The 18,614-nt window shown below is 42.9% G+C and overlaps 1 protein-coding gene across 1 annotated transcript in view; it reads right to left on the reverse strand.

The window, feature by feature from the left end:
• Nucleotides 1–18,150, reverse strand: part of LOC147678471 (vomeronasal type-2 receptor 1-like) — a 57,283-nt gene extending 39,133 nt beyond the window's left edge. Inside the window, exon 1 of the mRNA XM_086945650.1 lies at nt 17,206–18,150. Coding sequence (XP_086801776.1) covers nt 17,206–18,150 — 945 coding nt within the window. The remainder of the gene's footprint in view (nt 1–17,205) is intronic.
• Nucleotides 18,151–18,614: the final 464 nt, after the last annotated feature.

The following is an 18,614-nucleotide window of genomic DNA, read 5'->3' on the forward strand; positions in this document are numbered from 1 at the left end:
CATTCAGAACTGCTGGCACATCTGCACAAAGTAGACAAGAAGACCTCATTCACTGAACTGCTAGCACATCTGTACAAGGTAGGTAAGGAGACCTCATTCAGAACTGTTAGCACATCTGTACAAGGTACATAAGGAGACCCCATTCAGAACTGCTAGCACGTCTGTACAAGGTAGATAAGGAGACCTCATTCAGAACTGCTGGCACATCTGTACATGTTAGGAAAGGAAATGTCATTCAGAACTTCTGGCATATCTGTACAAGGTAGATAAGGAGACCTCATTCAGAACTACTAGCACATCTGTACAAGGTAAATAAGGAGACCTCATTCAGAACTGCTGGCATATGTCAACAAGTTAGCTAAGGAGACCTCAATCAGAACTGCTGGCACATCTGTTCAAGGGAGATAAGGAGACCTCATTCAGAAATGAGGGCACATCTGTTCAAGGGAGATAAGGAGACCTCATTCAGAAATGATGGCACATCTGTAGAAAGTAGATAAGGAGACCTCATTTAGAACTGCTGGCACATCTGTACAATGTAGATAAGGAGACCTCATTCAGAACTGCTGTCACATGTCTACAAGCTAGAGGAGAAGACCTCATTCACTAACTGTTGGCACATCTGTACAAGGTAGTTAAGGCGGCAACATTGAGAACTGCTAGCACATCTGTACAAGGTAGATAAGGAGACCTCATTCAGAACTGCTGGCACATGTCTACAAGTTAGATAAGAAGACCTCAATCAAAACTGCTGGCACATCTGTACAAGGTAGATAAGAAGACCTCATTCAGAACTGCTGGTACATTTGTACAAGGTAGATAAGGAGACCTCATTCAGAACTGCTGGCACATCTGTACAAGGTAGATAAGGAGACCTCATTCAGAACTGCTGGCACATGTCTACAAGCTAGATAAGAAGACCTCATTCACAGAACTACTAGCACATCTGTACAAGGTAGATAAGGAGACCTCACTCAGAACTGCTGGCACATCTGTACAAGGTAGATACGGAGACCTCATTCAGAACTGCTGGCACATGTCTACAAGCTAGATAAGAAGAGCTCATTCACTAACTGCTGGCACATCTGTAGAAGGTAGATAAGGAGATATCATTCAGAACTGCTAGCACATCTGTACAAGGTAGATAAAGAGACCTCATTCAGAACTGCTGGCACATGTCTACAAGTTAGCTAAGGAAACCTCAATCAAAACTGCTGGCACATCTGTACAAGGGAGATAAGGAGACCTCATTCAGAACTGCTGGCACATCTGTAAAAGATAGGAAAGGAGACCTTATTCAGTACTTCTGGCACATCTGTACAAAGTAGGAACAGAGACTTAATTGAGAACTGCTGGCACATCTGTGCAAGGTAGATAAGGAGATCTCCTTCAGAACTGATGGCACATCTGTACAACATAGATAAGGAGACTTCATTCAGAACTGCTGGCACATCTGTACAAGGTAGATAAGGAGACCTCATTCAGAACTGCTAGCACATCTATACATTTGGAATGCCTACCTTGAAGAAGCTCCAGACAACAGATAAAGGCCACCACTATGGTGGCTGCTCTCTAGTGCAATGCCAGAGACACTGACAATAATAAAGCGAGGCATGCTCTTACTCTTGGCAGAGGAGGGGCTCTGGGGGGTTAGTGAAGGGGGTGTCGGGACTCTTCCAGTTCCAGTGCACTGGGACGATCCCCCCGATGAGTACAAAAACAACAAATGCCCCTGCTCTAGGAAAATGTCACAATGTTCGGTGAGTCCTGGTTGTGGTTTAGTAGTGAGTTATCAACATCAATAATATTTTCAGAATCAACAGAAAGAAAGTTCCTGGCCAGAACAAGAGGAACAATAAATCTGTTCTCTAACAACAAGGACTCTATCTCATTGAACTTTCTTTCTGTTGATTCTGAAAATATTATTGATGTTGATAACTCACTACTAAACCACAACCAGGACTCACCGAACATTGTGACATTTTCCTAGAGCAGGGGCATTTGTTGTTTTTGTACAAATTAGTGTGGATTTGTGATCCACCATTGAGCGGTTACGAGGGATTACCGCCCGCCCTTTTGCCTGGAGTCTGACAATCAGCGACACGATACCGTGCGGCCACTAGGGAGTGCGCCTGTCCTAGTCTGGAATAGCTCAAACCCTCCCAGTGTATCAAATGATCCCCCCGATGAGGATGTCGCCATCCAGCTGGTGGCCAGTCTCCACCTGGCCCTGCAATCTGCATCCACTGCTGCTGGCCCAGCAGCAACGAAAGGACAGGACCAGCAGCACCAGCAGCATCAGCCCAAAGCTGCTCACACCCATCACTGAGCACAATCACAGCTGGCAGGCAGCCTTAGCTTTCAGCCGGTACAGCCAGCATGTCCTGAATGGTCAACATTGGCCAGCAAAGAGGTAGAGCGAAGGTCCCATAAGCCAACTACAGACAGAGAAAAACTTAATTTAAAGAAGGTGACACACCTTAATGGAGGTGTTGGAATATGTCTCACTTCCAGGCTGCTTGCTGCCTACATATACTCTCTGAATTCATTCAATGTGCCCCTGGCGATGCAAATTATTTCCCAGCAGTAACCACCCAAGTGCTAAAGTGAAATGTTTTCCCCTGGGGCTTTCCAGAGCTGTCGCTCTGTTGTTTTGTGTCTATGATCATTATGATCATTATTTGCAGGCCATGTGACACTGGGCTGTAGTGCTACGGTCTCTCTGGATATTAAAGTTAATGTAGTTTTATTTGCCTGCTTTAACTGTGCTTGAAATTGTACTTTAGTGGCAGTAAAGGGTGCCTCTGAATTAACAGAGGTTGAAAAAATAACTCTACAACTAAACACAAAGAATCTACAGTTACTGGTTGTGGGCTAATATATTATGCTATGACGTTTTATATAGTGAAATGATATTTTTAATAATCCCTTGTTGCTATTTAAGTGATGGCTCCGTCCATGTAAGAAATGGCACCTGTGGGGGTTTCATTCTCCGAACCCTCAATGCCAACTTATTTGTGTGCACCCCCTATATGAGTTGTGCTGCCTGATTTTTAAAGGGCTTGTCCCAGTGTGGTCTGGCAGAGGCTGCTTGGTAGCCAAACTCCTTTCATTGCTCGCCACTAAAGTTCACCCTTTTCGGGAGAGCATCTGCAGGTGGGCAAGGATGCGACAAGCCTGCCGGTCTGTGTGTCCCACGCATGCCCCTGAGCAGCAGCATGAACGCGTATGCATTGTGACACAGGACCCACTTTACCATTTTTTAAACTAAATTCTGCCACATTAGCAAAGTGTAGAAAACACAACAGTCGCAGTTTCCAGGCCTAGTCATGGTAAGATTTTTGTGAATTTAATTTCCTTGTGATAAAATATACACGTATATCATCATCACATGTGAAATCAGCAGCTGCTTGTTAATTTTATGTTAATGTTATAGGGTATTTATACAAGCGCACGGCTACTCCGAAGAGTGTCCCGGTGCTAAGGAAGAAAAGGTTGTAAATACAGTTATTGCCTATTTATATATTCTCAATGAGGAAATCACTTTTCCACTGGAAAAACACATTATCCTAAAGCTTCAGACACCTTAGGGGGTGTTCCCTTCACATCAGAGTGAAGAATCTAATACTCACCCTAACAAGAGACAATCTCCAAACCTTTGCGTGGTGGGAGACATCAGAAACATCTTTTTGACCACTCACGAATGTGTACAATTCTGGTGATCCTAAACGTCTTCAGCGCTCTCCCCCTCCATAGCACGAGATTTACTACAAAGTCCTCCACGGAAGTAAATCCTATGATTAATGCAAAACTAGCGTTTCTGGTTTTCAATTAGTAAAAAAATCCTACTCCTGCGTGTAATCCAAACGTCCACCCAAATACATTTGTGAATTAAAGCCTATAGTAAAGGATGGCTGATTTTCAAACCATGATCTAGCACCCTGGTTCGTTGAAGCAATTAAAGACTACGACCCAAAAATGCACTGATTTCTTGAATGATTTCCCGATCCAGCTACCGCTGGAGGCAGTGATTGGAGGGTGACCAGATCTGATACTGGAGACGCCTATCAATAAGTTCTCAGTCCATTGCCTGAAGGCAGCTGACAAGGCAGCCAGTGAGTGTCCAACAGGATTTAGCGCACAGCACTCTGGGAGTTTGAGGCTAGAAAATCTGACCGAAGCCTACATGATTCTACTCCCTGTTTATCCCTGTTTAGCAAGGTGACTCCCCGCTAGACAGCTTGTATATTTTAACACAGACACTACTTGTGGGACATTGACTTGGCTTGGAAGATGCACAGTGCTACACACTCCTGTTTTCAACAATGCCCAGGAGGTTTGGTGGTCCCCCAGAAGGACAGAAATTTCCTTCTGACCACTTGTCATGATATTCCCTTAGCTGACCATTTGAGGCAGAGCAAGACTTGGAACCATTTGGTAAACCACTTCTACTAAATCCAAATGACTGAAAAGATAAAGGAGTTCTGTAGATCCTGTGTCATCTGTCAGGCCAGTGACAAGCCAGGGGGCAGGCCAAAGGCTCCCTGGATACCACTGCCAGTGAGTGGGACTCCCTTTGAGACAGTGGGGAGGAAATTGTTGGTCCTGTAGAAACACCAACTGTATCAGTGGACCATGCCACCAAGTACTCTGAAGAATGGTATGCACACAAAGAAATTGTGTTTGTAACGTGACAATAATATTATGTATATTCATGAAAGCTAATGAATTACAACAATGAGAATCATGGAAAATATGAGAATAAATAATGGCAATGAATAGGATGATATTCAAATAATGTGTTTAATGTTGTTACACATCATTGTGTACAGTCACAGCGTCTGAGCAGCAGTGCACCAGAAGCAGGGTTTGCAGCATAGTATAAAAAGGAAAGTGGCTTAGGAACACGTCTGTGCAACGCAGCTCTGTGGTGGTTACTGGAGGCACCTGGATATGCTAGTCAGCCCCCAGGGACCCTCAGAATTGAAGGGGGCTTAGTAGTTAGAAATTAGCATGTAAAACACCATTGAACATCACTGAAAAAACATAGGTTTCAGGCACGTTATAGTTAGACATTAGCATTTAAAAAACCTTAGAAATTCACTGAAAAAACCATAGGTTTTAGGGACGTTATAGTTGGACATTTCGCTTGTACAAAACAGGAGAAATTCCACCGTTATTCTTAGTTCAGCAATGCACTGCTGATGACGTCATATATTACATCATTCATGACATGGTCAGTGACATCACTGATGACATCTCAAATGACTTCACTGATGGCATCATCCATGTGAAAATCTGATGCACTTCCCTACACTCTAATATAACCTTTGATATATGCACTGTAAAATACAGACTACCATTTTTGAAACCGTCGACAAACCAATAGCAGTTACTACATACGCACTCACTGATTCCTAGATCCACACATCCACTCATTCACCCATACAATCACTCATACATGCAGTCAATCATAAATGCAACACTCTCATATGCACTCATACACCTTTACAGACACTCACAGACCACCACTCATCCTGAGTTACTCACACACCTAGTCAGTCATGCAAACAATCAATCACACCTCCATTTACTGACCTATACAGTTATACACACACCACATCACCTATTCAAACAGAAACAAATGCATACTTATTCTCTTATACAATCACTGATACAAGTGCACACTCATCTATACAACCACTCTCACAATCACTGACTCTCACGTATAGTCATTTATATACACAAATTCTCACATACACTGCCTTTTAAATATGTAGTTACTTGGACATTTACCACTGAGACATCCATTCACTCATCAACACACCCATACACACACTCACCCACCCATACAGCTGTTTCCACATGCACTCTTGAATCCATGCATTCAGTGAATCAACCTCTTAAACATTTATATGTTTATTATGAGTAACCTACCTTCAACCCAACCACACACAAACTCAGGCACCCATATAAATACTCAGGCAACAAATCAATAACCCATATAGACATTCATGTAGCTACTGCCAAACCCATGCAGCAGCTTATACAACAACAGACGGACTCATACAGATATTCACGCAGTTTAGTCACTAACCCATGCATTCAGTAAGACACATGTAATCACTCACTTAAACAGTCAGTCACGTACCTACTAAATCCTCCATCCAGACACTTATACACCCACTCATTCTTCAGTACACCTTGGCATATATGTAATACATATTTAATCTTTATAGAAACCCACAGTCACTGGATGATGTCATCAGTGATGTCATCAGTGATGCCATCAGTGATGTCACTGACCATGTCATGAATGATGTAATATGTGACATCATCAGCAGTGTATTGCGGGGGCACAAGTTATAGTTAGCTGAACTAACTATACTGCTGAATTTCTCTGGTTTTGTACGAGTGAAATGTCCAACTTACTATAACTTCCCCGAAACCTATGTTTTTTCAGTGAATTTCTAAGGTTTTTTAAATGCTAATGTCTAACTATAACGTGCCTGAAACCTATGTTTTTTTCAGTGATACATATATATATATATATATATGAAAAAGCCAATGCGCCAAGCGCTTCAGGAGGGCTACCCACAGCGCATCATACCATCCAGTCTTTCTTTGCCCCATCAGCTGCACAGCTCTCCTCCTGAGAGTTAACAAGGAAGTCCGACGCGTTTCGGGGCAGACACGCCCCTTCCTCATGGACTGCTGCAATAAGCACACTCCACCCACCATGCTGATTTAAATGCGGTTTATTTAAATCCGGCAGCCCTGAGTGGGCGTTGCTCTTCACATCATGCTACACAGCATGCTGGTAGCTGTAGTCTATATGGCGAGTGTTGTAGTATTACCTTGAGTAGGCTGTGCATTATTGTCCAGTAAGTCATCTTGTTTCACTACCCTGTGGTTTGTGGGTCGGAGGTGGGTTGTGAAGCTGACGATTATTAAAAACGATGTGCTGTGCTGAATGAGCGAGGAAAGGTTTCCTCGCTCCAGTCCCCGACTTCAGAGGCTTGAGCATCCGACGAGGTGGAGCCCCTCCCACGGTCATGGCAGACCGGAGACAATTGAAAAAGCAATGCGCCAAGCGCTTCAGGAGGGCTACCCACAGCGCATCCGACCATCCAGTCTTTCTTTGCCCCATCAGCTGCACAGCTCTCCTCCTGAGAGTTAACAAGGAAGTCCGACGCGTTTCGGGGCAGACACGCCCCTTCCTCATGGACTGCTGCAATAAGCACACTCCACCCACCATGCTGATTTAAATGCGGTTTATTTAAATCCGGCAGCCCTGAGTGGGCGTTGCTCTTCACATCATGCTACACAGCATGCTGGTAGCTGTAGTCTATATGGCGAGTGTTGTAGTATTACCTTGAGTAGGCTGTGCATTATTGTCCAGTAAGTCATCTTGTTTCACTACCCTGTGGTTTGTGGGTCGGAGGTGGGTTGTGAAGCTGACGATTATTAAAAACGATGTGCTGTGCTGAATGAGCGAGGAAAGGTTTCCTCGCTCCAGTCCCCGACTTCAGAGGCTTGAGCATCCGACGAGGTGGAGCCCCTCCCACGGTCATGGCAGACCGGAGACAATTGAAAAAGCAATGCGCCAAGAGCTTCAGGAGGGCTACCCACAGCGCATCCGACCATCCAGTCTTTCTTTGCCCCATCAGCTGCACAGCTCTCCTCCTGAGAATTAACAAGGAAGTCCGACGCGTATCGGGGCAGACACGCCCCTTCCTCATGGACTGCTGCAATAAGCACACTCCACCCACCATGCTGATTTAAATGCGGTTTATTTAAATCCGGCAGCCCTGAGTGGGCGTTGCTCTTCACATCATGCTACACAGCATGCTGGTAGCTGTAGTCTATATGGCGAGTGTTGTAGTATTACCTTGAGTAGGCTGTGCATTATTGTCCAGTAAGTCATCTTGTTTCACTACCCTGTGGTTTGTGGGTCGGAGGTGGGTTGTGAAGCTGACGATTATTAAAAACGATGTGCTGTGCTGAATGAGCAAGGAAAGGTTTCCTCGCTCCAGTCCCCGACTTCAGAGGCTTGAGCATCCGACGAGGTGGAGCCCCTCCCACGGTCATGGCAGACCGGAGACAATTGAAAAAGCAATGCGCCAAGCGCTTCAGGAGGGCTACCCACAGCGCATCCGACCATCCAGTCTTTCTTTGCCCCATCAGCTGCACAGCTCTCCTCCTGAGAGTTAACAAGGAAGTCCGACGCGTTTCGGGGCAGACACGCCCCTTCCTCATGGACTGCTGCAATAAGCACACTCCACCCACCATGCTGATTTAAATGCGGTTTATTTAAATCCGGCAGCCCTGAGTGGGCGTTGCTCTTCACATCATGCTACACAGCATGCTGGTAGCTGTAGTCTATATGGCGAGTGTTGTAGTATTACCTTGAGTAGGCTGTGCATTATTGTCCAGTAAGTCATCTTGTTTCACTACCCTGTGGTTTGTGGGTCGGAGGTGGGTTGTGAAGCTGACGATTATTAAAAACGATGTGCTGTGCTGAATGAGCGAGGAAAGGTTTCCTCGCACCAGTCCCCGACTTCAGAGGCTTGAGCATCCGACGAGGTGGAGCCCCTCCCACGGTCATGGCAGACCGGAGACAATTGAAAAAGCAATGCGCCAAGCGCTTCAGGAGGGCTACCCACAGAGCATCCGACCATCCAGTCTTTCTTTGCCCCATCAGCTGCACAGCTCTCCTCCTGAGAGTTAACAAGGAAGTCCGACGCGTTTCGGGGCAGACACGCCCCTTACTCATGGACTGCTGCAATAAGCACACTCCACCCACCATGCTGATTTAAATGCGGTTTATTTAAATCCGGCAGCCCTGAGTGGGCGTTGCTCTTCACATCATGCTACACAGCATGCTGGTAGCTGTAGTCTATATGGCGAGTGTTGTAGTATTACCTTGAGTAGGCTGTGCATTATTGTCCAGTAAGTCATCTTGTTTCACTACCCTGTGGTTTGTGGGTCGGAGGTGGGTTGTGAAGCTGACGATTATTAAAAACGATGTGCTGTGCTGAATGAGCGAGGAAAGGTTTCCTCGCTCCAGTCCCCGACTTCAGAGGCTTGAGCATCCGACGAGGTGGAGCCCCTCCCACGGTCATGGCAGACCGGAGACAATTGAAAAAGCAATGCGCCAAGCGCTTCAGGAGGGCTACCCACAGCGCATCCGACCATCCAGTCTTTCTTTGCCCCATCAGCTGCACAGCTCTCCTCCTGAGAGTTAACAAGGAAGTCCGACGCGTTTCGGGGCAGACACGCCCCTTCCTCATGGACTGCTGCAATAAGCACACTCCACCCACCATGCTGATTTAAATGCGGTTTATTTAAATCCGGCAGCCCTGAGTGGGCGTTGCTCTTCACATCATGCTACACAGCATGCTGGTAGCTGTAGTCTATATGGCGAGTGTTGTAGTATTACCTTGAGTAGGCTGTGCATTATTGTCCAGTAAGTCATCTTGTTTCACTACCCTGTGGTTTGTGGGTCGGAGGTGGGTTGTGAAGCTGACGATTATTAAAAACGATGTGCTGTGCTGAATGAGCGAGGAAAGGTTTCCTCGCTCCAGTCCCCGACTTCAGAGGCTTGAGCATCCGACGAGGTGGAGCCCCTCCCACGGTCATGGCAGACCGGAGACAATTGAAAAAGCAATGCGCCAAGCGCTTCAGGAGGGCTACCCACAGCGCATCCGACCATTCAGTCTTTCTTTGCCCCATCAGCTGCACAGCTCTCCTCCTGAGAGTTAACAAGGAAGTCCGATGCGTTTCGGGGCAGACACGCCCCTTCCTCATGGATTGCTGCAATAAGCACACTCCACCCACCATGCTGATTTAAATGCAGTTTATTTAAATCCGGCAGCCCTGAGTGGGCGTTGCTCTTCACATCATGCTACACAGCATGCTGGTAGCTGTAGTCTATATGGCGAGTGTTGTAGTATTACCTTGAGTAGGCTGTGCATTATTGTCCAGTAAGTCATCTTGTTTCACTACACTGTGGTTTGTGGGTCGGAGGTGGGTTGTGAAGCTGACGATTATTAAAAACGATGTGCTGTGCTGAATGAGCGAGGAAAGGTTTCCTCGCTCCAGTCCCCGACTTCAGAGGCTTGAGCATCCGACGAGGTGGAGCCCCTCCCACGGTCATGGCAGACTGGAGACAATTGAAAAAGCAATGCGCCAAGCGCTTCAGGAGGGCTACCCACAGCGCATCCGACCATCCAGTCTTTCTTTGCCCCATCAGCTGCACAGCTCTCCTCCTGAGAGTTAACAAGGAAGTCCGACGCGTTTCGGGGCAGACACGCCCCTTCCTCATGGACTGCTGCAATAAGCACACTCCACCCACCATGCTGATTTAAATGCGGTTTATTTAAATCCGGCAGCCCTGAGTGGGAGTTGCTCTTCACATCATGCTACACAGCATGCTGGTAGCTGTAGTCTATATGGCGAGTGTTGTAGTATTACCTTGAGTAGGCTGTGCATTATTGTCCAGTAAGTCATCTTGTTTCACTACCCTGTGGTTTGTGGGTCGGAGGTGGGTTGTGAAGCTGACGATTATTAAAAACGATGTGCTGTGCTGAATGAGCGAGAAAAGGTTTCCTCGCTCCAGTCCCCGACTTCAGAGGCTTGAGCATCCGACGAGATGGAGCCCCTCCCACGGTCATGGCAGACCGGAGACAATTGAAAAAGCAATGCGCCAAGCGCTTCAGGAGGTCTCTGTACGATTCGTATGGAGTCCTGCTCTCGGTACGAATCGTACTTCGTCGTACATGCAGGGAACGTGGCAGGTAAGAATCGTACGGGAAATACGCTCCGAACGGCTATTCGGAGCGGTTTTTCCCGAATCGGAATCAACCCCTTTATCTACTGTTCCATTCACTGAAGTTGAAAAATTAATGTTAAAGACTTTTAAATAGTTTAATGTTTTAATTTATAATATCATAATTTTTAATTACATTTTATATATTTATATATATATGTTTTTATGTACACATTTTTAAAAATACCATTGTTTTAAAGTAAATATATATATATTACAATTTATAAATGTGTTTTAATTTTTTTAATCAAATGTATTTGTTATATTTATTAAAATGTGTATTAATCTAATTTATTTCTTAAGTTAGTTTTATTTTTTATATATTTAATATTAGTTTTTTATATATAATAAAATCAATATTTTCCACAACCATATTATTTACATCAATATGTTTTTTTCTCAATATTTTTGTACTTTTAATAATAAATACAGGATGTCAAAATTTTTTACATTAATCTTAACAACTCGATATTTGTGTATCGGGATACTTTGGGGGTCGATATTATGTCAGTAAACCTGCATATTGTTGTCCCACAGAGCAGTATTCTTCTAAAATCCCGAAATGCAGACAGTATCTCCTTGGAGGTTAGATCAGGCTAAGTCAACCCATTGGTATGGCTAATATTCTCTAACACCCCCCTTCCTGCCCTACAACTAATCTAATTACAGGGGCTCCTGTGTGGCTGGGTTTGCAGGATGTGAAGACGAGCCTGTGCTGTCCCAAAGTATCATTCTCCCTTTGAAGACCAAGGGGCCGATTACGATGTAGGGTGGATCGCCACCTCCTGCATGGCAGTGGCGATCCGTCCTACATTTCCCGCCACCCACCACCAATTTCCCCCGCATATTAGTGTGGCGGGGGAACCCCGGTGGACCAAAAGACTATCTGCCAATTTTCTGCCAGTCGACCGGGTGGAAGAGGGGCTGGATATGACGGCGGTGTCTGCTAGACACCGCCAATCATATCCACATGGGCAGTGGAGCAGGGCTTTTCATGGCGGAGAACCTGCCATGGAAAGCCAGTCAGACTTTGCTGTCAAGGCCTGTTTCGGCCCGCCAGGGTATAGGGGGAGTGAGGGGTGCGCATAGGGAGTACCTATGGTACCCCCCTACATTGTCATGGACATGGTGGCAGGCACGGTGCAGTGCCTGTCACCTTGTGCATGACAATGCACAATGTGCATTCCCAGCATTGTGCCACAATGCAGGGAATAGAGGATGCCACCGCGACTGTGGCCTCCTAATTGCCGGTGCGGTACTGCTGCTCCACTGGCGGCCCGTTCCAGCACCGCTGTCCGCCATCCTAATCAGCCCCCAAGTTTGGTCACTCCACTCCCATCCTGCCTTCTGCTTCTGCAGTTTCAGTTCTCCTTCCACAGAAAACCTTTTGTCTCTCTTGCAGGCCACTTCACACCTCATTAAGACACCTTGGTTCCGCCTGGCAGAGGCAAGCCAATCAGGAGAGGGCCGCTGGAAGGCTGGGTGTTGGCTCACAGAAAAGAAAGTTTAATAACTTATTTATTGTGATAGTTATTATATATACAACAGTAACAAGATGTTAGATTTATCATAACTATCATTTATAATCCTTAAATGACATTTTTAGCATGTTCCAGTCAATATTTATACTTAAATGAATCATTCCAATGTAAGCCTATGGAGCTAGTTATCTACAATGGGGAAAACCTAATTTAGGAGTTGTTCCCTCACCAGGGCTTATAACACATCTTTTAAAATGCCCCTGGTTATACTTACATAATACCCTGTCTGTGGGGCATCTAGGGTAGAACTTAGTGGTGACTTATATATAAAAACATGGCAGCATGCTACTTTGGAAGCAACTTTAATTCCAAAGCTGAATTTGCATATAATTTAATTTTAAAGACTGTCTGCAAAGCAGGGCTGCCTTTAAAATGACAGGTAATTTGAATCCCTCTTACCGTATTAAATAAAAGGGACTAACAGGGGTATTTCATAACCAATTATAATTATACCTTTAAAGCACAGCACTTGCCCTACATCTGGTAAGCAGAGCCCATGGCGCAGACAGAGCCAGTTAACCTCAATACAAAGCAGAAAATGAGGGTGATCAAGGAAAAAAGGATGACTTTCTCACAAGTATATAGAGTATATGTGCTCTTAGAAATACCACTTTCACATTGGGAACACACAACATATTTCTGTGGCACCCTTTCACATGTTTCACCAGTACACATGGGTTCCGTTATTAATGATGGGGTAACCTGGCCAGCACAAACTGGTTATATATACACCATTCCATAATTTAGTGAATCTCAATGTTAAAGAGCTACAAGCCTTATACATTGGTCTAGTCCAACTTTATAGGCGCTTAACTCAGTATGAGTCATAACTCTTTCTGGGAGCACCAGCAAGAGCTGGGCTGCCAGGGCAAGCCTAGTGCCTACAGTGCCTGTGATAAGTCCTGTAATTGTTCATTCAAATATAGGCAAAAATCCTACAAATCATGGGCAAATTCCATTTTGCATCTCCCAAAAAATCAATCAAACAGAGGCTGTATTTCCCCATATGGTACCACAAGACAAGCTCAGAATATTTACTATGTGATTACCCTATGGGATGGTTCGCGCTATAGGTGACAGTAACACTTGGGGGACAGTCTTTGTCGATGTCCATATTATAATTCATGGTACTCCGTCTAGGTCAGTCTTACTGGTGGTGTTAAAACAAATATAGAAATGACACGGGGCAGCTGCTGCCCTGGATTTGGGGATGAAACTAATGGGAACATTTCCTGTGGCGTCCTAAATTAATTTGTCTAGCATTAAGGGAGAAGCAACACCTCTGGCTATATGCCAGCGGCTCACACAGGTCACGCAAGTCATCAGTGAATTTAAGCTACCTATAATTATTGGCTATGTCTATTCATCATTTGGAAGCACTAATTTGGGAACCAGACCTTCTTAATCACCACTTGGCAAACCTAGTGCACACAAATGGTTGTCATGCCCATTTTTTAATTCCACACCAGGGTTTGACTAGCAGACCCGACCGTCATTATTCCCAATGTCAACACTCAGGAATTGTAACAACCTATTCAGATGGAAAGATATGTCAGCAATGGACAGAACACTCCACACTATCAGCAGAAAAACATCTTTCGGAGGACATGGACCTATACGACTTTCTTTTGGGTCCTAAGTCTCCATGTTCCAAATGCAACATATGAGAAAATTTAAATATTGGAATATTGTCACAAATGGAAGCTGCTGCATGTTTAAGACAAATTGATCAAGATAATTTGGATAAAGTGCTTCCTGTTGTTAATAATAGTATTAATACTCTGTCTTCTCATATTTACAATCTGAATAACACTGTCATCTGTTATTCATATCATGCAAAGTGACATGTCTTCATTATACCATGGGCAGAGTCAGCTTAGATCCATCATGCAGTTTAGATGGACACCCCAGACCCTCAAGAATGGTTGTGTAACATGGTGTTACCTTAATTCTAGCCAGTTGCTTTTCTTTGTCATAAAAAAATACTTTATTGCATTAATCATTTGATTACAATAAATAGAGAGAAAAAGCAAGCATAAAAATAGAATAAAACATTCACATAATTTCCATTCATGGCATCCTGTGAAAGAAAATATACACAGATTGTGATACCCGTTTTTGCATCTATATACATAACTAATAATAATGACCATCTAGTTGTTTAATGTTTTATAGGCATGTTCTAGAAACTGAACCATCCTTCTTATTGCACCTTTTTTTTTTAAAAAAAATTTTTGTCCTCATCTTGCGATTACTGTATGATTGTGGAGTATCAGGTGTCCGCCTCTTTGTTCTTTTCCGACACTGCCCCTTGATCTATCTTGGCTGGGGAGTTTTGACCTCTAGTTGGATTGAGGAGTTTCCTTTACTCGTTACATATCAATGCTTCTGGCTTGGATCGAGGGGAGCTAGCCAACTTGGCTACTCGGCAAGTACCATACTTGTCCACCAGAAGATGCATCACTTTAATCATAGGACTTAAGTTTGAATCTTATTTGGGGTTTACGAAATTTTCAAAACTATCCCAAAACTTAAATCTTTTGCTTACATTTCTTAGCTTATCAAGTCTGTTAATTCTTATTGCCGAGTTCAGCCATTCTGTATGAGTTGGGCTAGAGGCTTCTATCCATTTAATACATATTTCTCTCCTTGCAAGAACTATTAACACAAAGAGAAGATTTTCCTGCTCCCTAGTAAGCCCCCCTTCATTACCTGAGTCTAATATCCCAAAAAGAATAAGTGTAATACTCACAGTTAGTTGTTTGGACAGGATAGTGTTCAGGGTCTTACCGACTTGATCCCAAAACTCTTTCAGTTGGGGGCAGTTTTTAAACATGTGGATGTCGTCTGATTTTTCCTCTCCACATTTAGGACATTTCTTTATTCCAGCATTTTTAAATTTGCAGAGTTTTTTTGGTGTCCAGTAAGCCCTATGAATTGTGTATAAATGATTTCTCTTCAGAGCGGCAGATTTCAAGTTGGACCAGCATTTATCTACTGATTTTTCCCAAATTAAGTCCAAATCAATAGTTACAATGTCTTTCCCCCATTTTGGGTTTCCATGTTGACATTAATATCATTGGCCATTATCAAAGCCCAGTACCACTTTGCTACTTCCTTTGGTAGTCGCGCTGTTTTAATCATGTCATCTTCCAGTTTTTCATTACCATTTATACTGGGCAGAGTTCTAGACCAGCTTAACATTTGATAATATTTAAATTTAGATAGAGTATTGTTTGACATTTCTTGCAGTTCTAACCATGTTTTTAAGTTTGGACCATTTAGAATTTGTCCCCAATATTTGATGTCAGCTTTTTTTAATGCCAGTCCTAGAGTGTCTTTTAAGCATTCCGGGGTTCCAGGAGATTCCCAGATAGGAGCCCACTTACTGTAGTACGATATATTAAGGATGCCTCTTATTTGCGTCCACATCTTTGCTGCATCCCTTAATATCTTGAGCTTTATTTTTTTGAAGTATTTGGGGTGTCCAAACTTAAACAACGCATGATCCTCTGATTTTGTAATTACTTTGAAGTAGGCGGGGTAATATTCGTGTTTATTTAGTAATACTTTGATATTTTTGAATTGGAAAGCTCTGCAGTACTCCACCAAATCTGGGCTCGCCAACCCACCATCTTTCTTGCTCCTCCTGATCTTTTTCCATGCAATCCTCGATCCTTTTGCTGCCCATATGAAGCTTGTTATGTTTCTCTGTGCTCGAGCTAATTCCGACTTTCCGAATTCCATTGGTATCGCATTAAATAGGAAGGTAAACTTTGGCAAGATGGTCATCTTGATTATATTCGATCTCCCAATCAAGCTCAACGGTAAAGAGGTCCATGTCTCAAGCAGTTTTCTTACATCTCCGGCAACTTTATTTAGATTTCTGTTTGCAATCTTCACTATATCGTGATTGATTAGAATTCCTAAGTACCTTATTTCGTTTTTTATAAAATTGCTTTGAAAAGTCGTATTCCATGTCATGACCTCTGTCTTCGTTTGATTCACCAGGTAACCTGAGATTTTCCCGAATGTCTTTAAGGTTTTCTCGATTCTTGCTTTAGCTTTTGGATAATCATCAGTAAAAATCATTAAATCGTCCGCATAAAGAGCGATTTTTTTCTCCCATGTGCCATATTTAAATGGAGTGATTTTGTTGTTGTTTCTTAGCTTATTTGCCAATGGTTCAATATATAAATTGAATAATAAAGGAGAAAGCGGACATCCCTGTCTCGTTCCTCTGGTTATCTTTATATTTTCTGTTAAGCTACCATTGATTAGGACTTTAGATCTTGGATCTTTATAAATCTGGTTTACCATACCGATAAAGTGAGGTCCGAAATTGTTATTGACCATAACCTTCTCAAGAAAGGCCCAATTGACTCTATCAAAAGCCTTTGCGGCATCAACAGTAAGTATGGTAAGTGGGATTTTCTCAGTTGTTGCGATATCTATTGCAGTTAGGAGTTCTTGTGTTACTTCATGTAAATATCTTCCTTTAATGAAACCTTTTTGATCTTGATGTAGTAATTTTGATAGTATTTTCCCTAGTCGAGCTGCCATTATTTTAGTAAATATTTTATAGTCCGCGTTTAATAATGATATTGGACGATATGACTCGCATTTAGGAGGGTTCTTGCCGGGTTTCCGAATAATTGTAATTATGGCATCATTCCAGGAGTCTGGTATATTTTTCCGTTGTATTAAAATTAGGTTAATTAGTTTGGTTATATGAGGGAGTATAGAGGTTTTCAATTTCATGTATAATTCGTTTGGTAAGGCATCCGGCCCAGCTGCTTTTCCCTTTTTTAAACTTTTAATGGCATCTGCCACTTCTTCTTCTTGAACTTCTTTTTCTAGTTCTTCTCTTTCATTCTCTGTAAGTTTAAGAAGTGCTGCTTCTTCAAGGTAAGGATTAATCGTTTGATCCGAGGGATTTATATCTTCCGTGTATAGATCTTTAAAAAATTTCCAGAATTCATGCTTAATAGTATTTTCATCAGTGGTAGGAATTGTTTGATCATCAGAGATAATACTTTCCACTTTGTTTTTTGCTAGATCCGATTTAAGCTTCCATGCCAGCCATTTTCCGCAACCCTCACCAAACTCATGTTTCGCCAGCTTGCTAGAATCCCATTTTTTCTGTAACCTCTCTTCCAAAATTTGATCAATTTTATCTTTTTGTGTCTGTCTTTTATTAAGAAGATCTTGTTTCTTTTCCTCCTCTTGTTCTGTGGATATAGCGATATCTAAGGAGCTGATCTCTGATTCCAAGTCTGCGATTTCTTGTTTTACTTGTTTGTTTTTATGTGCCCCTAAACTCAAGAGTTTACCCCTTATGACAGCTTTATAAGTATCCCACGTTATTAGTTCTGAGGTGCCTGACGCGTTTAACTCAAAGAAGATATTTGTTTCAATATCTAGCTCTTTTATAATTTCTTCGTCTTCCAGCAAAGCTCTTTCGACTGTGAATCTCCTTTCAGTTATATTCTCTGTGATTTGTAGATCTAGTTGTACTGCTGAGTGATCTGACAGATGAGCTGGTAGGTGGGATACTCTTTTCACTTTCTTTGATAATTCATTACTGACCAAAAAGAAGTCAATCCTGGATTTATGTCCCAGTTTTTTGTTATACAGAGTGAATGGGTGTGATTTTTCTCCTTTGTTTTTCCAGATGTCTACCAGATTGAGATCCCTTTTATAAGACACAATCCATTGTCTCATTTTCTTTAAGTTTGTGTGTCTACCCGGTGGTGATCTGTCTAGTTTTAAATCCATTACTAGGTTAAAATCACCTCCCAATATTATAGGAGAGGTAGCTAGTAGCAGTTGTGAGTTCAATTTTCGCAACGGATCAGCATCGTCCAAGTTTGGACCGTAGTACCCTGCGATAGTGATGGGAGAATTTCCTATTCTAACATTAGCTATGGCCCATCTTCCTTTACTATCCACTTCTGAACTGGTAGTAGTAGCTTTTAAGGACTTTTTAAGAATAATCGCTATTCCCTTAATATTACATTGTTGTGTTGTGCATATTAAGGTATCTACCCACCATAGGCTTTTAATTATTTGGTCCCATTCTTCTTTTAACAGGTGAGCTTCTTGTAATATTATTATCTCACTTTTCCCAGTTCTGATATACTCTAAGATTTTATTCCTTCTGCTTTTTGTCCTCAACCCATTCACATTCCAGGATAGGATTTTTATATCCCTACATGTACTCCCCATTTTTTCTGTTCAAT

This window comes from Lissotriton vulgaris, chromosome 12, assembly GCF_964263255.1.
Source record: "Lissotriton vulgaris chromosome 12, aLisVul1.2, whole genome shotgun sequence".
Classification (NCBI taxonomy): Eukaryota; Metazoa; Chordata; class Amphibia; order Caudata; family Salamandridae; genus Lissotriton; species Lissotriton vulgaris.